At 36.9% G+C, this 21617-nt stretch overlaps 2 protein-coding genes across 3 annotated transcripts; both read left to right on the top strand.

Annotated features, from left to right (window-relative positions):
* Positions 1 to 839: 839 nt before the first annotated feature.
* cisd1 (CDGSH iron sulfur domain 1) lies at positions 840 to 4636 on the top strand. The gene is made up of 3 exons (XM_053501610.1): positions 840 to 992; positions 1483 to 1688; positions 4147 to 4636. Exons 1-3 carry the CDS (start codon positions 965 to 967, stop codon positions 4234 to 4236), a joined length of 324 nt encoding a protein of 107 aa, XP_053357585.1. The 5' UTR covers positions 840 to 964; the 3' UTR covers positions 4237 to 4636.
* A 3752-nt stretch (positions 4637 to 8388) lies between these two features.
* On the top strand, positions 8389 to 21141 carry ipmka (inositol polyphosphate multikinase a). Of its 2 annotated transcripts, none has more exons than XM_053501606.1 (6): positions 8389 to 8838; positions 12292 to 12377; positions 15368 to 15464; positions 16424 to 16596; positions 19940 to 20021; positions 20147 to 21141. In XM_053501606.1, exons 1-6 carry the CDS (start codon positions 8676 to 8678, stop codon positions 20704 to 20706), a joined length of 1161 nt encoding a protein of 386 aa, XP_053357581.1. In that variant the 5' UTR covers positions 8389 to 8675; the 3' UTR covers positions 20707 to 21141. The 2 variants fall into 2 exon arrangements, with proteins under 2 accessions (XP_053357581.1, XP_053357582.1); XM_053501607.1 differs by lacking the exon at positions 8389 to 8838 and adding an exon at positions 10176 to 10258.
* Positions 21142 to 21617: the final 476 nt, after the last annotated feature.

The following is a 21617-nucleotide window of genomic DNA, read 5'->3' as shown; positions in this document are numbered from 1 at the left end:
TATGTTGACGTATTAAGATTGCCCTACACTGGAAATAAGAGACCTGATAAAAACCTGAATTCAATAATTACCATGTCTGGCCAAATACTTTAGTCAATATAGTGTATCTCTCATATGACATATAGAAGCTCTCTCCAGTCCAAAGTGATCAGTTTGGACAAGCAACGTGAAAACAAAACTATACTTTGAATGCTGTTGAATAATTGCATCAGAGAGCTCCAGAACGCCATGCAGAGTCATACTATGTCATCTTACTGGCATGACCATAAAAGTGCTTTGTACAGGAATGACCAACAAAACAACCATTAATCTCATCCTCTACTACTTTATATTGAGATTTATTTTTGACTAGCTCGGGCTTTTCGTAACTGTCAACTGTTTATAAAAACGTCCCAGAACAAAACAATGGATTGATACTTACAAACCATCCCGAGCAACAGCTTCCTGAACTCAACAGATCAGCAGTTGTGCTGGATAGAGTATGATTTCTGGCACCGGCATTGACACTGCTTCCGGTTCACACACGTAAACCTGAAATTCAAAATAAGAGCCATTTGTTATCAATTATCGTTTTTTCATTGCTTGTGTTGTTTCTATGCCTCTAATATTTATATACAATTGTATAATACTAGTTTTTTCATTTCATACATTTTAACCATTCTGACACCGGCAGATCTGAAATAATATCTCGAATAATGTCCATAAAACAATACGACATTCACCAGTTGTTAATCTCATGAAAAAAATGCAGCATAAAATTTTACACATGTTGCATTTTCAGTTACTTTGAAATAATCTTAGGGACTTTACTTGGTGTCGTATGCGCATTTTGTTGCAGCATTGATTCGCGTGAATGATCCACCCACAGCTTGGAGGCGCTTTAAAATATGGGTCATTAGCCTTTCGCAAAGGACAATAGAGGGTTTTTCACGTTTTAGTCTCTTAGGGTGCCTGAATCTTCGACATGAGTAGCTCACCAACATTGTCTAAAGGTAATATTTTGTTATATTTGCGCATATAATATGTTAAACGTGGAGCTGTACAGGTACCCTGTTAATGACCTTTACATATATGTATAGTTAACTTAAAGGTAACTCCCATGGCTGCTCATGTCGTGTCAGTGCGCCTTGTGTGAACAACCTGTTTTATTTCAAGAGTTGAATAAAAATAATAAATAATGTAATTTCGAGTTATACCTAATTTTAGCTTAATTTAGTGACCAAGTGTAAAACTCCATTCATATAACAAACAGTTCTGTTTGCAACACACATGATTGGTTTATAATAATAATAATAATAATAATAATAATAATGATAATAGTGCTACTAAATAGTAGAGCTATTGAAAGAAGTAGTAGATAAAGATTATCGTAGTAGTAAATTGAATGGAAGTGAAGAGGCTCGTGTCTGAGGCGCGACCTTAAAGATTAAAGCTGCATATTCATGTTTACATAACATTAACAGCGCCGCTGGTGTTTAACAGGTGAAGTGCTGACAGCTCTGTCTGTCACTGCTGGAGCTGTGGCCGTTGGCTTTCTGATCCACAAAACATTCTTCTCCAAAGACAAATGTGTCAAGCCAAAAGTAAACCTGGACCTCCAGAAAGACAACCCCAAAGTGGTGCATGCTTTCGACATCGAGGACCTGGGTGATAAGGCTGTCTACTGTAGGTGTTGGAGATCTAAGAAGGTAACTCGCAGTAAATCAGGCAGAACTTGCATATTATCTGGATCGGTGCCAAAATGGCTTTCTACTGACAACTCGACTTACAGCTTCTGCCAGTCACCGGTGTCTACCAGGGAGATGAACAAAACACTCGGAGCAAAAACAATGAATGAAATTATAATGCTTCTGTTAAAACCGGTAGCTTTCTACAACCACACAAATACTATAAGTGGCCAAACGTATTGAGACAAAAGACAAATGCAATATTTTAATGACACTAATAATAATGACAATTGAGATAATAAGACAAACTTATTTTATGCAACCAAATTGCTCTTTATCAATCACTACTTAGTTTGAACGCCTTTATACTTTAAAACCTGTTGGATCTGGCTGAGAGTGGACTCTGCAGTACTCTGACATTATTTTCAAATTTGTCAGAAGTTCTCTTGAGAATTCCTAGTTTTAGTAAAATGTCATGCAGAGGTGGACACCCCGGGTTTAGAAAGTAAAATTCCTGCCACATACAGTGTTCGTTCCATCCATTAATTAAATCAGCAGATTGTAATTAGCCCAACTCTTCAGTTGGGCTAATTACATAGGTAATTAAATAGGTGAGAACTCATTATTAGCATCACCTATTTTGTTCATAAGGAAAACTATAATACATAGCATGTGCTGTCTTAATACTTTTGGACTTGCACATGTGTTTTGGGTAGTGGCCTTCCAGATAGATGTGTTTTATTGTAGGGGAGACAAATTATCAGAGATGCCACCCTCGCTGTCAAAAGAAACGGAAGTGATGTTTTTAAAACAAGTTTGGATCAATTTATCCCCTGCATGTCATAACAAAGAAAGCAATAAAATCACTGTGTGGATGTATATATTTTTTATAAAGTCTACTGCAACTACACCTCCTTAAAATATGCATATACAGTGCATCTCATATAAAAAGTAAAACTGAAAGTCTTATGTATTCTAGATTCATTTCACATCAAGTGAAATATTTCAAGCCTATTTATTTTATAACTATGGCTTACAGCTCATGAAAATGGAAAAAAAAAATCAGTATCTCAAAATATTAGAACATTTTATTTGGAGTTTGAGTGAATTACTACTCATACAGTATACAATACTGTGCAAAAGATGTGAAAGAAATGCTGTAATGCAAAAAATTGAAGTGTTAGTAGTTTATTTTTATCAATTAACAAAATGGAAAGTAAGTGAACAGAAGAGAAATCCAAATCAAATCAGTATTTGGTGTAACTACTATTTCCTTGCAAAACCAGAATTGCTACCAGTTATTCTAGCTAGGTGAGATCAGGGGTCTGTGGGGGCCAAACTTCACTTTCAGGACTCCTTGTTGTTCTCTACGCTGAATATAGTTCTTAATGACATTAGCTGTATGTTTGCTGCAGAATAGATTTGGGGCCAATCAGACACCTCCAAAGAGTAGTCACACCAAATAGTGATTTGATTTAGATTTTTCGTGAATAGATTTAAATAAATAATTAAATATATATATTTGAAATCATTCTTTAGGCATTTATTCACATCTGCCTAAAACTGTTGCATAGTACTGTAAATATAGTGTATCTTTTGGTTCCATAAGACACTCTCCACAAAGTAGGGAAAGCTACAGAAGGTCATCACCGAAAGTTCACAGAAGCATATCTATGAAAAGGGAATGAAGAGAGTGCGGTAAGAAAAAGGTCCACATCAAAGCTGATTTGATAGCTTCACAAGGAGTGGAGTGAGGCTGGAGCATCAACAGCCACAACATGGACATCTTTAGGAAATGGGCTAAAACTGTTATGTTCCCAGTATCAAAACATTAAAAAAAAGCATCAAAGAAAAAAAAAAGGTAAATTTAACATTTCAAGGTGCTTGAAGTCCAGTGTGAGGGTTTTCACAGTCCCAGTGATGTGAGGTACCATGTCATTTGCTCGTGTTGGTTCACTATGTTTTATCAAGTCAACGCAGCCATCCACCAGGCTTATCCTTTTTCTAGCCTGACCTAAATCTATGGTACTATAGCTTTATCTATAGTAATCTTATTGGGTAGTGTCAAGAGGGAGATCAAAAACATTCAACCCAAAACAGATGAGGTGGAGGCTGCTATCCATGCAACCTGGCCTTTATTAAAGCAGTTTATAAAAAAGGGTACTGAGCGCATAAAGAGATTTGACATTTCGGTATTGTAAATCCTTTTTTGAGTAATGTTAGGAAATATTCTAATATTTTGGGATACTGGATTTTTATGTGGTACAAGTTCCAATTGTTAAAATTAAAACAAAAGCTGAAATTATTCAGTTTTACTTTTACTCATTTTTATTTACTGTAAGTATTGTTATATATGTATTGTTGCAAATGCACTCATTAAGTCAGTGCCTTATGTGTAACATCCTGCAAAAATAATGCTGTGGAAAATAACTAAACTTGCAAAATAACAGACCTTTTTTGTTGTTTTTTTGTATTTCAGTTTCCATACTGTGATGGTGCCCATGCAAAACACAATCAAGAGACAGGAGATAATGTAGGACCATTGGTCATTAAAAGGAAAGAGGCATGAGTGAGAGAGTTGATGTATTTAGAGTAGGTGTTTGCAATCTCATTAAAGCACTAACAGAGATTAGTATATAATTGCCTCAGATTTTTGACTAAGCTTGTTATATGATTTTTAGGTTATTTTGCAAAAGCTGCCTGTGTCTGAATATTCATCTTGTATCATGGTCTTATTCTCTCTTCTGGTCTTAGTGCAGGTTTATATTTTGAGGTTTCCCCCAACATTTAGCACTACACTTTTCTGATTCTTATACTGATTCCTAGCTGCTTGTCAACTAATCAAGGCTTGGTGAAATTGCTGTAACCAATGTTGACAAAAGCAATTATGGGTCAATGTGACATAACAAACTGTATATTTGAAAGCCATGAAAATAAATGAACCAAAAAAGTACATGAACTTAAAGAAACAGTGAATGTGTGTGTTTGGATCTGTATCAGTGTGTATGTTTCTTTGCAAAATGTCCCATTTTATAATCTTAAAAAAAAAACACCCAAGACCAAACAAGTGACAAAATGGATTTTTAGGTTTTTTTTTTTTTTTACAAATATTATAAAAGCAGTAAATATGTGAACATTTTTTTAACACTATTGTGTTCATATAATATACCAGTACCTGATTTTGATGCAGTAGTAACTTGATAATTGTAATATAGTTTGTTTTAAATGATCATTGAAGATTTACATTTTTTATTTGTATTTTTTTAAGCTAAGCCTAAATGACTTGTTGGCTCAAAATTACAATAAGCATACAAAAACGATATAACTTTGTGTTGTCATGAAACAAACATGTGACCTTAAGTATGTAAACTTATTAATTACAAGTGAGTAAACATATGCTGTGGCAATGTAGTGATAATGACTACGAGTGACATTACTACGAGAAAAATCATTGGTTAACAATGTTGATTGGTAATCATTAGTTAGTCGATTAAACTTTAACAAACAAAATTGTCACAAATCGTCCAGTTGTCTGTTTTTTTTCTGGTAAATGTGGTTTACATTTTTGTGATGCTATTTAGTTATTTTTACTACATATCCTACCACTTCTGCAGTCATACTTTAGTATTATCGCTGTATAAATAACAGACTTTCATTTGCTGTTTTATGTTTACATCAGCAATAAATCTATATTCTGTGGCAAACTTTCACATGGCAAATAGTAATTTTAATACACTATGTACTATTCACAAGGCAGTGAGATGCAAAGTGCATTTATATATAGACTCAATAACATATCAAGATATCAATAACAAGTCTCCAAGGGCCAAGCTCTGCTCATACTTGCATATTAATTACATAAATAAAATGTTTTAGGAAAATATCTAATTAAAGATTTAACACAGTTTATTTGGTATGATGTTTACATTCTATAGTACTACAATTCCCTCTTTAGTTGCTGGCAATTCTTCACCAACTGAAATGCTTAACTAAATGCCTGTCTACTTGACTCCAAAATGCATACTGTAGATCAGACAGGAGTCTAACATAAGCTCTCAGGTGGCCCTTATGTTTCATCATGTGTTGCTTTGGCAAAGATTAGAGATTAAAGAGCAGAAATGCCGGTCTCTTTTTGAACACATGTAGGCACTAGGCAACATACTCTGGAATACTCACATATTCCACTCCTGCTCAGCTTCTTCTGCTTCCTTATCTTGTAGCTATTTGCATTTATGATGCAGATCGAATGATTGGACCTCACCTGTAAAGTCTAGTAACCTGCACTACAATATAAACATTCCTACTGTAGTGATTAAATGCTGAAGGAATCTATGCTTCTATTCGCAGTATGCTCATACCAAGCACTTTTTAGCACATTAGATGCTGTTTGCCTTTTCTCTGTAAAAGAATACTGTAATTGACATAATCCTAATCTGATGTGACCCAGAGGAGTATGTGGTATCTTTTAATGCTCCTGTTAAGGTTTCTTCCTAATTTCTCAGTTGCCTTTCTGTATTCTCTTTTGCATATTTTACACTGCACAGCCAAAAAAGTCACAATGTCCAATATTTCAGTGGACAGTTTTTTGCTTTGATTATGACTGTGGGATTGTTTTGATAACTTATGCAATGTCACAATGTTTCTTTCAATCCAGAATCACATTAATTTCCCTACAAGATCTTGTATCCATCATTTAGAGAGTTTGACCACTGCGTAAAGCCTTTTGCAGCACATTCCAAAGATTCTCAATGGTGTTACGGTCAGGCCTCTATGGTAGCCAATCCATGTATGAAAATGATGTTTCAGGCTCCTTGAACCGTTCGTTTTGAGCCTGCTAAATCCTGGCACTGGACTACATCCATATCAGAAAGGAAGACCTTTCTTTTTTGGGCATATAATGTTGCTGAACATAAACCTGACCAATAGAAGCAACCCCAGATCATAATACTGCACCACCACACGCTTATATGGTAGGCACTAGGCATGACGGTTGCATAATTTCACGCTTATTTAGGATGTTTTTCCGGCTACATTTCTTCCTCAAAGATGGTGGTTTACCACTATCCTTCCATGTTTTAAAAATGCAATTTACAGTTCTTAACTCAATTTTATTAGTTTCAGCAATCTCCTTAGTTGTAATAATTTGACCCTAATAATAATTTTGAAACAGAGTAACATCTGTGTCACGACCACAGGATATGTTTTCTGACAAGGTTGTTCAAGAAATCGGAAGCTATTTAGAGCAGCAGTTAGGGTTCAATACCAGTGCAGAATATGTGTACTTTACTGACATATTATTGAAATTCAATAAATGTAATTTAATTACTACTTCAAGAAACAAAACATACCTTTAACTCCCAACATTTTTTATTTAAACCTTCAAAATTATTCTAAAAATCCCGAGGGTCTCTTTTCCAGCAAATGACTCCGGACTGCAGTTTCGACCGTGAGGAAGAGCACCTTGGCACTGCTTCGGAAAACTTCTCAATATGCTGGAGTAATTAAAGACTTTAAATTTCTATGAACTTAAAGGATTTCTTTGCCTAGTTAGAGGACAATACCTCTGTTTAGTAAAAAAAAAAAAACATGCAATGGTAGGTCTTGCTATTTTGCTAACATTCATTTGTTAAAAAGTTATCCAGTTTGAATTTGATAATGGTAAGATCAGTATCAATGGCAGCAAATGAATTTATAGCAAATATTTCAAATCTTTAGAGATCAATTAGTAACATGCAGTATCTCAGTAAGACGACGTCGTAGAGAGACATGGGTGGTACCATTGAAAAGCTTGACCTTAAATTAGTGTAGGGTTAGGGTTAGAATATAGGGGTAAAGTTTTTACCGCCAATGGTATGGGTGCATTCAGTCTAGTTTTTGTCCTAGAAGGCTGAAACTTGGTATCTCTACTAATTAGAGGATGCCCAATCGTTTGGTGCCACTCCCATCTTCCAGTATCAGTATCTGAAGAAAGAGAAGGTCGTAGAGAGATTTGGGTGGTAGCATTGAAAAGCTTCGTTGGTAGCCACCGCTCCCATTTCAGGCAGATGTTTTGTTTGGGAGTTATAAATGACAGAATGTTCCCATTAAAAATGTATGGGATTAGGGTTAGAGTTAGAGGGAGGGGAGGGGGGGGGGGGTTATTCAGTCTAGATTTGAGAAAGCAAAAACCCTTATTGCTGAACTTAGCTGTACCTATGATTATTCAAAATGCCTAACACAGGGGACTCCTTCCATAAACATTTACTTTTGCCATATTAACTTCACCAGAAGGCTGCACTTAATTGCTACTGAAAAATTCCATAAAATTGTTCTTGTATGCACAGGACACAGGAAGTTATGTTATGGGAAGAAGTTCTTGGAACATGAGGTTTATTTTCACAGTTATGTTTGCTTTATGGTTAGAAGTTAATATGTGTGCACAAGAAACCATAAATAACAAAAGAACAAAAATCACAGCTTTTCAAAATTTACAAGCTTCGTGAATGATCTAAGTAAATCATTTAACAGTCGGCATTGTGGTGGTGTAGAAAAAGTAAACGCCTTCTGTCCAATCAGATTCAAGACTGATTAAACTTTGCCACCATTTAGCGACTTTATGCATTTGACATATGGAAACGTGCTTGACAAGTTGTTCCTAACTTTAAATAACCAGCACGACTAGGAGGGTATGCAAATTTGTGAACGATAATCGAAACCGGACCGAAACGCGAACCAGCAGCGAGTCAGTATCCTGAAGTGTGAGTGGTACAGGTGGACAGAACACCTTAAACTGACAAGGGATTTAGTTGTTCTTTAGTGCACAGGACAGCTGTTGAATGGCTGCGGTTGCTTTCATGAGGAAGTGGGATTGAGAGTTAAAGAGTCTGTGGGGCTATAAATCTTCAGTGGGACTTCGGTCAAACTAGGTCTTTCTTATCTATACTGCCGACTTCCAGGTGTGGTGAGTGGGGCATGAAGTCCAGAGTTTAATATCATAGCTATGCTGTGATGAGATAGTCGGATCTTACAATGTCTACAGAGGATCTAGAACTTAAGTCGTGTGCCTGCGCTGATGAGGGACTGCACCATGAACACGCGGCAGAATGGGAGCGCGGGAAAGCGGAGCGCGCGCGGACTCCAGTGCCGCTCGCTCACCAGGTGGCTGGACACAAGTACGGCGTCCATAACGTCGGTCTGTTAACCCGCTAATCTCTTCCACTATTGTTTTGTTATTTATCACAAATCGTAATTTACTATTTTTGTTTGGTAACTACTGTACAGGTAAATTAAAGCATTTACACAAAGACCAATTTTCACAGCTCTAACGCGCTTCCTTAATTTAAATAATTTAAGTTTAGGAGACTTATTGTGTGAACAGCTGATAACAGTTCATTGTGTTTCATTTTGTGGGTCTGTAAAACAGATTATTTAGAGGGACAGTTTATAAGTAAATGAGAAGCACAATTATTACTGTACGTGTGTGTGTGTATGTGTGTGCGCACGCGCCCGATATCATTCTTGAAAACTGGGAAAGAAATTATTCATATTTTGAATATGATACTTTTTATAAGCTGAATCAACTCAACATAACAATTGTTTTTCAAATCCTACTTAAAATGATTTTCGAGTGTCCCCACTAGACCTGAAAAAGTCCTTGTCCAGAACAAAGGTTCACATTTTCAAATAGATAAAACTGATTAAAATAAATAAAAATCAATTATTGCGTGATAAGTAAAATACATACATGTTAATTCATTTCCGGCTGTTAATTAATTCATTACTTTTTCTAACTCTAATGTTTAAGTTGCTGAATGCATGCATTATATGCACAGATGTCGATTATACCAGTAATACCCCTATCTCAACTATGCAGTTTTGCACGGTGGCCGTAAGTACGGTTCATTATGATTCAGTGCAAGTTTTTGCCGCTGTGAGTACGTTTCCATCTTCGCGCACGAAAAATTAAACATATCGCAGAAGCTTGCGGACCTTGAAGAACTTCGCGGCACGCCAGCGGAATGTTGGCAGGCAATCGCGGCAGCTTACGGTGCCTAACACCGCATCTTACCGTGAGTCAAACCGCATAGGTGAGATTGGGGTTCAAGAGACGAGCACTAAGACCCAGCAAGGGAAACGATTACCCCCAATTCCGCAGCGCAAGAGAGAGAGAAACCGTTGGCTCAGTTGTGATCACGTGACACTTGGCATAAAAACAAGAAGCGCCTGCGTAATACGTGATACTCGGTACTCCAAGACTTGCTCAGTTTTCAAGTCAAAATTTATTACAAATCTTTGCTTGTCTTGCAGAACACTCGTAAACCGTGTTACTCACAATCCGAGGTTTCACTGTATGATTAATCACGTTGATGATGATGCTGCCTACTATAACAGTAAATAATTACTGACACGTCTGTGACACACCTATATTATAATAGATAATTGCCTGTGACATGCCCACAGCATGACATAAAAGGTGATAATTGTATGTGAACACCTGTGCAAACACCACCACTCACCAGCCATGCACCACCCGCTGCCTGATGCCCAAACAAACAAACAAAATTTTTGTTTTATAGATGTTATCACCATCTGATGTGTGTCAACACTGTCAGGTATGAATTTTTGGTGTTTATGTATTTATTTTTTTTAGTAAATTGTTACGACAATAGTGTAATGAAATATTACATTTCCTAACATTAAGAAATATTTTATTAATAACTTTACTGTTTTTGGGTAAAAAGCAGTGGATTTTTGTAATAACTAAGAGGAAGCTAGTTTTTATGCTATTAAAATAATTTATTATTTTTAAATAATTAAATAACAGTTAGAAAGAACACTTTATTATTAGACAAAACCTATGCAAGAAAATATAATTTAAATGCATCTTTTAATTTCTGACAGTGTTGACAAAAATCCCGTAATGCACTAAAATGGTTGTCATTTGTACATAAATGTTAACTGAGTGGTTGTTCTTAAAAAAGGGTTTGATAATCCACACCACACTGTTCAACAATATATTAATTTTATAAAAATAGAATAACATGCTTTGTCCCAGTTCTCAAGAATGACTGAGCTGTAATGTGCTCACAGGTTGAAAGAATTGCTTTAAAATGTCAAAACAAGAAAAATGAACAAGAGACAAAAAAAAAAGAAAAGAGATTGGCAACAGGCTGTTCATCAGGTGATCAAAAGTTTAAAACCATAGCCCCAAAATACCCACAACAGAACTAAAAGTGTCAAAAAAGGACTCAGTAGTAACTAGCACCACTGTTTTTGTTGATAACTTCAAACAGTCATTTTGGCATGCTTGATGCAACCGTTTCCAGGAGGCTGGTGGGACGTTGCTCCAGGTGGTGAAGATGGCTTTACAAAGGATATCCACAGTCTAGAACTGAAGTCCATTTTTGTAACTTCGCCTTGCCATTCATCCCCAAATATTCTCAAGAAGATTTAGATCAGGGGAACACGCAGAATGGTCTAGAAGTTTAACGTTTTTGTCCTGGAAGAAGTCCTTCATCAGGCAAACATTGTGAACTGCAGCATTGTCCTCTTAAAAAACCCAGTCATTACTTCACAGACGAGGGCTTTCAGTCAAAAGGTATACCTGCTTCATCATGTTCACATAGCCATGCCCCTGCACAAGTTAAACCTCCATTTTTCCATTAAAGGAAAAAGCACCTCAAATGAAGCTCCTCCACTGTGCCGTGTAGAAAATATCTCCAGTGGAATCTCCTTGTCATGCCAGTATCATTGGATGCCATGAGGACCATGCAGATTATTTTTTATCTCATCTAAGAATAAAACTTTCTTCCATATTTCAATGTCTCATGCTTGGTGCTCCCTTGCAAATAACAAATGGGCAGGTTTGTGGTGTGAGAGGTGATGTGGCTTTTGAAGACATTTTTTGTTCTTTAAGCCCTCTCCTCTCGCAGATGCCGTCTTATGGTTATCTGGCTGCACTCGGCATCAGTAAGGGCCTTAATTTGAGTCGAGGATCAGCCTGTGTCTTAACGAACAGCCCGTCAGATCCTATGGCTTAGTGCAGGTGAACTTTTTTGACAGTGTTACTGTCTGGAGGACAGTGACATATTTTTTGCACAATTTTTACCTTTTAAAGGCTATGGTCTTAAACTTTTGATCAGCTGATGACCAGCCTGTTCGAGTTTAAATACAGTTTTACATAAATTACAGTACCTACTCTCTATTTTTTTGTCTCTTGCTTATGTTTTTTCTCTTTTGGCATTTTGAAGAAGTTACAACCTGGTTACTTACAACCTGATTACGATTTACCAGTGAGAAGTATGAATACTTGTAATATTTCCCCTGGTCTTAAGATTTTGTTTAGGAGTCTGTAGGGAAAGGGAGAGAAAGAGAGAGAGAGAGAGAACTGTAGCGATACAGAAAATACAGAAATGAAATGACCTACTGTATATTGTATATCCAGTTATGTAGGCTATATTTTTCAATTGCCTTCATGTTTTATTTAATTATCTAAAAACATAAATAGTACAAATTATTTAATTATTATTATTATTATTATTATTATGTAATTAGTTATAGTTTTACATTACGATCAACTCAGTTTTCATAATTGTTAAATATGTCCTGATGCAATGTGTGTGTGTATCTTTGTGTGATTGCTTAGGTATCCTTAAGCACTTTGATGGCACAGTACTCAAACAGATACAGCCTCCTCCCAGAGGCCCATGTGAGATGACTTTCTACACACAGGTATTATCCACCACTCAAAACTTGACATTGCAATTTACCAAAACCTACATTACAAATCATTCTATAATTTGGGGTATAGTACATGTTGGTTCCATTTTCATAATTATATTTATTCTAAATATTTTCTATCATATAGGTATATAAGTATCATTATTTACCTATTGAGGGAAAACACATTATCGCACAAACATTGTACACATCCTATGCTTCATAAACTTGAATACTGTCTTACTCCCAAACTGACAACTATGGCATTTTTTTTATTTTAGGGTGTCTTGGTTTTAAAATAAAATTCCATCATTGCCATTATTAGCCTACATATGTTATAACATGCATTATTCATATTGGTGCACTTTCAAAAAACAGCTTAACAACACATTTTACAAGTTCTGATGTTTCAAACAAGTGTCAGTAGCTGAGGAGGTACAGGGCCTGTTGGAATGCTGATCCTACAAGAGGAGCAGCATATTTTAAAAAACAGAGAGAAGCTCTCACAAGTGTGTTTAAAATGTATGTTACAGAGAAAATTACATCATGTAATTTGTCAGCGGGTCCTGATTTTTGATCTACAGGATGGAGCTTTGTTGATAACATTTGGCAGAACATTTGCAGACATTGTTTAAACAGATTTATGTTTAGTTTATGTTACAGTATGTAACAGTTTAAAATTAATAAATAATAAAAAAGGTGTTCTAGGGCCTCCAAATGGCGCAATGGTAAAGTGCTCGCCCTATCATCCGGAGATGGCTGGTTCGGTCCCCGGGTGATGCTGTAACTTTTCAGCCGGAGGCCTTGAGAGAGCTAAATTGGCCAAGCTCTCTCAGCAGGGAGGGATGAGAGGTATTAGTGCTCCCACATTAATTGCACGGCTCTACGCCATTCGGGGCGTCTGCAAGCTTGCGCACACGGAGGGAGCGGATAGCGCTGGCCTCCGAGTGTGTGACGCTGCCCCCAAAGGTGCGTGAGCGAGCAGGTCGATAAAAAGAGGTCGACTGGTGTCACATGGTTCAGAGGAAACGTGTGACAGCCCCTGGCCCTCCTGGCTGGATGGAGGTAAGTAGCCTTAATGTGGGAGCCCCCCCTAGTGACGGGAAGAAAAATGGACACGACTAAATTTAAATAAAAAATAAAATAAATAAATAAAAAGGGTGTTCTTAACTTTAGTGGTTTTAGGGTTTAGCTTAAAAAAACTAAATGAAACATATTTGTGTGATCTTATAACATGCTTTCCAACAGAAGGGTGAAACATGATATTTTAAAGAAAATATTTAGAATAAATATACACTGCCTGGCCAAAAAAGATTGCCATTTTAAAAGGGTCAAATTCATGGGCTGCATCAAGCAAAGAAAACAGCAAAGCAGGTAATTTTTTTTATTGGAACTGGTTAAGAACCCAGTTCAACACATCATCAAAACCTAGAACCTTGGAGTGTCTCTCCAAGTCCAATAAAAAACCGTTGAATGGCTTCATAGTTGTACATCCAGTCCTTTTGGAAATTAATGTTTAGAGCACAGACCTGACCAAACATCATTTCTAAAGCTGCTGCGGCCCTCGAGGGATTCTACAACTTCAACACCTTGTTCATTCTCCTCCAGTAGCTCCAAAAGGCCAACCGTCACATCTCTGTCCCAATCCTCCACAGCAGAGCTCTGGTTCAACAGAACAAGAGAATTCTTGTAAAGACGAAGTATAATTTCACAAAATATTAAAATTAAATATATTAATAAGGCTATATACCACCTGAGTGTGTAAAAGACTGTATCTGGAATTCTAACGATGTGTTAAAGCTATGCTTTGTTTCATATTCAAAAAGGTTTGATATTTTTAAAGAGTTTTACTTAGTCATTCTCATAAGTAATTACATATTTGGAGTGATCTTTTAAAATAATCGGGTGAGCATTAGATAAGCATTAGCAACTCTGAAGCCAAACTAACACAGACATAGATTAATTGCAGATTAATTCCTGCTATCCGTTCACCTAAATGAGGATGGGTTCCCTGGTGAGTCTGGTTTCTCTTAAGGTTTCTTCCTATTACCATTTTAGGGAGTTTTTCCTTGCCACTGTTGCCATCGTCCTCGGCTTGCTCATCAGGGACAGTCTCGTCATTTTGATTCATACATGTTCACATCTCATACAAACTTAAATAATTATTTTAATTGTGTAAAGCTGCTTTGCAACAATGTCAATTGTTAAAAGCGCGATACAAATAAAATTTAATTTATTTTAACTAAAACATATTTGATTAAAAAAATATAAATTAAATATTTACCCAAAATAGAGAATTCACAAAATGGCCATCTTTACCTCTTTTGTGTAGTTTGATAGCATCAGTCCTGCTGGGCGGGGGTCTTATAAATCACATGATTGTGCGGGGTCTTATGAATCACATGATTGCATCTCAGGGAAGGTAGATTGCTGGCTCAACTTGATTTTTGTAGTTTATTCAGTCTCTGTCTCCACATTTTTCAAGAACACCTTGTTATCTGTTGTCTCAACAAATAACACTGTAATAAGTTGGCCCAACAATACAGTATTAATTCATTCAACATTTATCTAGTTGGACTTTTTTTTACAATGTATAGACGATGAGTGAGTAAGTGAGTGAGTGTTTCTGGGAGTATGATGAATCATTTTCAGACAGAAACTGGCCACCACATTGTGTGCTGTAATTGAAATAAATCTTGCGTGCACAATGTAGTATGTGCCTTTTTTTGGCCAGGCAGTGTACTTATTAATAGACATGAAATGTATGAACACGTCTAGGAAGAAACAAGGATGAAAAAGATGTAGATATTCTATATACTTCTTATATTGTATTTTGCCCATAGCATAGTTGACAAACTAAATTGTGAAAACAGCCTTTTCCTTGTTTAAGTGTTCCAACTAGCAGATATGCTATACTGAAGGAATTTACTAAAGGAACTAGAACCAATGTGACTCACATACTATTATTTTTTGTTAACCTTCACGTAAATGTCTTTTTCTAGGTGTTTGCCCAAGACTGCACAGATCCACACCTACGGGCCTTACAACAACACTTACCCAAATACTATGGTATATGGTCAACTTCGGATAAACCAAATGGTGAGATAGGATACGCCTGCCCAGTGTTTACCTATTTAATCTGGAATTGAACGTTGGCCAATCTTTGGCCATGTATTTACAACAGCTTGAGCTGACAACAAAGTTTTGCTTAAGGTTATGTTATACATTGAAATGTTAAGGTTTGACGAAAGCCTGATTTAGTTAACTTATTCCTCAATAAATTATTGATTCATTGGTTAATGATTTATGATTGGAATCACCTCTCAGTAAATGTGTTATGTTTGCATAGTTGACATCATATCAGACAGGAACAGGATGCAATGCTAGAAGGCCTGTTTTATCTGAGAAGTTAGTGGAATGTAATCTGAGAGGGACATAAGGGTTGGAGTATATTCCTTGACATGTCTATGAGTCAATGGATGAATCGGCATTTAAAGAATAAATAAGGTGTATATGTGCGTGTAAAGGAGAGAGAGAGAGAGAGAGAGAGAGACAAGGGGATGTATTTACAGGATAGTTCTACATCTTGACCTTTTTGCATATATGTTAATGTATAACTTTTAGCCAGCTTTAAACTTTAAACCATCGCAACAAGAGCACACAATAACACAATAAAGCGTTTTTGTCATGGAGACTCTAATCAGTTGATTCAAGGTTTTGGATTGACTTACCGGTGAATATCAGCTTCAGTGAAAAGAATCGATTTGTTATAAGGTTTATCAAGTCTCTCAGCAAAGAATCTGCATCACAACCATCTCATACAGCATTGACTAAATTGATATAGGACTGTTACATGTTTCCTACTTATGTTGAACAAGAAATCACTGTTAGTCAAGAAATTACTGTTAGTCAGAATTGTGAAAATGACAACCAGTTATTGTAGTGCTGGACCACCTTACTATCATACATAGTAACTATCTACTGTATTTAATATCCAAATTTCTTTGTGCATTTAATCTGTAAAAACATTCTCTGCCTTTATGCATTTTCTTTTTTAGAGCTGTATCTGAAGCTGGAGGATGTGGCCGGCAGGTTTGCATGTCCATGTATTATGGATGTGAAGATTGGGAGGAAGAGCTATGATCCGTTTGCCTCACAAGAGAAACAGGAAGAGCACATTAGAAAGTATCCTCTAATGGAAGAGATTGGGTTCTTGATCCTAGGAATGAGGGTGAGACTGTGTATGTTTTCAGTATCAAATCTTTGTCTACATACAGTAAATATTCATTAATTATTTACCTTATACGCGGTATCATCATTGACTTAAAATAAATTTTTATTAACTTTTTTTATGTTAATGAACTTGCTATATAGTTACTATCTCATGAGTCTCATGGGCTACAGATGTGGGGAAATCTTACAAATTAAATTGAATCTAATTAAAATGAACCCTTTTAAATGTTTTGCATAGCAATTGTTAAAGCTGCCCAGCGATAGAGTGGAATCCTATCAAGCATAAAACCCTGACCAGGATAAACATTTTCTGGGCTGCTGAACCATGACTACTTATTCACATAGTAACCATTCTGGAGGGATATTCAGTGGACATTCAAAATGGTTAATTATGTATGTGTTGTTATCAAAACAGGACTGTGACCCCCCCATGAAGGATTGGAGTCATGTGGAAATTACACTGTGATTTCTGCTTTAATTTGCTTTAGATTTCAGTGTCTTTAATTTCACTCACACGCTTGTACACACACACAGCATGTTGCGCTCTCAGCTGAGCTCTTTCTTAGATTACTGGATCTCTCCTGTAGGCACATAGAGAGCCTTAAGCCACCACAGTAAAAATCATTCCACATTACCTGCTTCTGTCCACTTTGAACCACTCTGGCCTGATGCTGATGTTTCCCCCTTATGAGAATGCAAACCCATCACATTAATCTGTGCCCCTGATCCATGGATCACCTCAAATTCTAATGGTTAAAAACAATACAAATACCAATGATTGGATGAGGTATGATTAGATGCTGAAATGTTGCTAGAGCCCCAAACAACCTAAACAGAAGAGTCATGAATTTGTGTAAGCCAAACAGTCTGAAAAAGAGTCCAGAAAATCTGACAATATTCTTTTTTTTTTAATCTCCAGTGTCATTTGATTGAGGTATTGGCTATGCATCAAATTGAGACACTGCTTTCACATTCCTATAGTGAACAAAGAACCAGACTGACCTATCAGACTTAGTCACGAAGATCACAAGCCTTCATGAATCACTACAACTCCTTAATTTCTCCCATATAAAGAACAGCTCTGAGTTGACGTTGAACAACATTTTTTCTGTGCTGAGGTAATCCATAAGGTTGGCTGCACAACCATGTGCCCGATAAGATTAGTGGCACTCGGCAAAGGCGAGAATACATCAGACAGTTCTTTAAGCAAAACTGGTGCTCTTTATGGAGGTACTATCCTCAGACGAATGGGGTTAATTGGACCACATCTTTTTGATTTACCTCTCTTTGTCTGTACTCTCTCAGGAACAACCATTGTTGAAACTACATTCCTCCAAGGTGTCATAGGGCTGAGATCTGGGTGCATCCTCTATTCATTCACCTAACCTTATAGTTATAACCTTCTACAGTTAAACCTTGGATTGCAAGCATAATTCATTCAAGAAGCATGCTTGTATATCAAAGCACTCATATATCAAAGTATACTCATATACCAATTTCCCCATATAAAATAATGAAAACTCTGATGATTTTATTCCACCACCTAAAAATATTATAAAATACATTAATATATATAAAAATATGAATACAAAATAAATGAAATAACTTTTAAAAGAATAGTAGCTGTAGTGTTTGAGACCAGAGGAGAAGAGGAGGAGGAAGGGGGGGGGGGGTTACTGTGTAGTACGACTTTTACACACACACACACACACACACACACACACACACACACACACACAAAAGCACAAGCTTACCGACAAAGCCAGAGAGAGGAGAGGAGGAGGTAGGGGGCTACTGTGTAGGACAACTTTCACACATGTACACACACACACACACACACACCACTTTACTGACAGAGACTCTAAATCACACAAGCGCACATACACACATACTGTACAAACACAAAATAAAAATGCCACAGTGTTATAGTAAACAGTACGCACAGATGTTGACTATACGAGAGATGCACACGTACTGAGACCAAGCATGGTAAACAATTACCCACAATGCTACTGCTCATATTTTAAGGCCTCACGTGTTTACCGAATTAAAATTTATTTAACATTTTTGCTTGTCTTGCAAAACACTTGCAGACCAAGGTACAGGCAATTCAAGGTTCCACTGTAGTTATTAACCATATAGACATACCCACCCTGCTCTCAACGGGTCCTCGTGACTTGGCAAGTAATTAGGTTGTTGTTGTTGGTATTAACACTTCATCTAATGGTGTGTATTCCTGACCCAAACACACTGGTGGGGAGCCCCAGTACTAAATGTACTAAATTGAATTTTTACTAGATGATGAGATGGTATTCCCCCCAATTTTCTTAATTGATGTCTAGGATTCCATCGCGCTGGCACCCATACAGTAATTTATTCAGGAAAGAAAAATTTCATGGAGGCCTGTGGCATTTAACCCACTTATCCTAGTTCTAATTCTCATCAAGAATAAAATCATGTCTTCAAGTCTTTGGAATAAATTGTTCAACCAATCCACCCAACATGGTGCCCTGATCAGTCAGAATCCCTTTCAGGATCTTCTAAATCAAAAAGAGGATAGTGCCCTTTTAGTTTGAGTGTTAACCGATATGGCATGTCTTTACCAGTTGAAAGGTATGGGAGGGGAAAGCCCAACATTAGGATAAGAGAGAAAGAAAGTTGTGTTGATAGACAACTGACTGCTTCCAGATCCACTGCCAAATGGTCCTAAGCCAGTCGCGTTTCCTCTTTTGGCAGCATTGGTCGGGCACTGTGTTTTCTGTGGCAGCTGGGCAATGAACAGTGCCAGCACCACCTGGTAGATGATCCCCTCAATTTTGCACTCCTTTGCCAGCAGCCACCTATGAAAAGCATGCCAGAGCTGTTGTGCAAAGACAAACAAGTGAATGGCAGTATTGACTGGATGTCATAGTGAAAGCACTGGCATTGTCATTCAGGGGTCCAGCCAACCCACTACATATTCACCTTTCTCAGGTTGGGGTACACCAGCATTTTATTGGAGGGGAGGTGGTAGGAAGTGAACTGGACCCTATCAATAGCAGCAACAGATGAACTGACACCTTGAGACACCTTGCTCTCAGCTGAGCTCTCAGGTCACTGGCTCTCTGTCTCCCTCCTGTAGGCACACAAAGACACACATTAATCATTACGTGTTATCTGCGGTTCCACCTGCTTCTCCCTGCTTCCGATCGATGTTTGACCACACCCCCGCTAACACAAGGATATTCATTACATTTTGTTTTGATTATGTTTTTGACCATTAATTACTTCCATAACAACAACTAGCAGTGCAATCAAAGATATCATGTGATGTCTCCACAGTCTTATTTTCTCCTTTTCAGGTTTACCACATAGCTTCAGGAACTTATATTACCCATGAACAGTTGTATGGACGCAGTCTGACAAAGGAAACAATTAAAAATGGTATGGATTAAATTTAAGTATTTTTTTCTCACATTATTCCAGTTACAATTTATGGAAATATGAATACAAGTTTCATATTTTTCCTGTGCAGATAGTAAGTAAAGTGTTCTGTTTTTTCTTTGCAGGATTAGCTAGATTTTTCCATAATGGAGAGGAGCTAAGAAAAGATGCCATTTCTCTAAGCATCCATAAAATCCGTAAAATCCTCCATTGGTTTGAGGGCCAAAAGCAGCTCCACTTTTATGCCAGCTCTTTGTTGTTTGTATATGAGGGCTGTCTTTACAGACCCAATACAAAAAACATAAGTGTAACTCTGACAGGAAAGAGACATAGGCAAGCTGAGTTAGAGAACAAATGTAATGCTGACCTCACTAGCTCAAAGTTGAAAAGCTCCTTTGGGCAGGTAAGCTGTAATAGCATTCTTGAAGGCTTTCATTATGTGAGGAAAGCGAATGGGTTTGGATCTCACTCTTTACATCACCAGGCTAAGGGAATCACGGCTGACATGGAGGCAAACATAAACACTGCAGTTGAAAACAAGAGCTCAAATGGAAGAAAGGATGAAAATGTGGAGGTCAAGATGATTGACTTTGCCCATGTGTTTCCTAGTAACAGTTCAGATGATGGCTACATGTATGGATTGAAAAGCCTCCTATTTGTTCTGGAGCAGATTCTGCAAGACTGACTACAGGTCACCCAAGAATTGATTTTTTTTTTTAAATGTTATATAGAGTACTGTGCAAAAGGCTTGATGCACTGCTCATTTCTTCATATTTTGTTTCCAAAGTGTCAGGGTATTTTTTTTATGTAGTCTTGAGGAATAGTTCTCCAGTATTTCTGAGGGACTTTTTTGGCAGTCAGTTTTGGCAATTTTTTTGCTTTAATTTTCAGTATAGTCCCTATACTTGTATATGTTAAGCCCCACAATGACTTATGAATCGTTTAAGCATGAAAAACATCTAAGGCATAAACCAGTGAGAGACAAGTGCAGACAATGAGAGATGATCAGGTAGGTGATTAGTACACTGCTAATACTGAATTCTGAGTGGTTGGAACAGATAAGAGGCGAAATTAGGTTGCTGCTGAGGTTTTTTAATAAACAACCATTTTTTAAATTGTATCTTTAAGCACTTTGCGGCTTGTTAATCCTATTTTAACCCTATTTTAATTAATTTCATCTACATAATTTAATTTAATTTTATATGAAGAAATGAATTGTGGCTCAAGACATCTGCAATTTTTTGTTAAAACAGGGTGATGGAGGCAGCTACAGTCAGGTCTATAAGCATTTGGAAAGTGACTTTTCAGTCAATGATTGCCTGAAGTCTAAAACCAATGTACATGACCAAATGCAGAGTTTTCTCTCTTGAGATGATTTTCCTTTAATGAAGTTACCATCAGTTGGTGTTTGTTTGTAGGTCTGGGCATCTTCAGTAAATAAAAAAACACACTGAGCTGTGTTGTAAGTTAGGTGAATGGCTCAAACTCTTAAGAAAATTCCATATCTTTTCATTAGCTTTTTGTTGCTTTTGGGGCCATTATCCATCTCTAATATAAAGTGCTGTTCTATTAGTTTTCATTTTACTTAACCTGAGC

This window comes from Clarias gariepinus, chromosome 8, assembly GCF_024256425.1.
Source record: "Clarias gariepinus isolate MV-2021 ecotype Netherlands chromosome 8, CGAR_prim_01v2, whole genome shotgun sequence".
Lineage (NCBI taxonomy): Eukaryota > Metazoa > Chordata > Actinopteri > Siluriformes > Clariidae > Clarias > Clarias gariepinus.
This window is presented reverse-complemented; position numbering and strand designations above follow the sequence as displayed.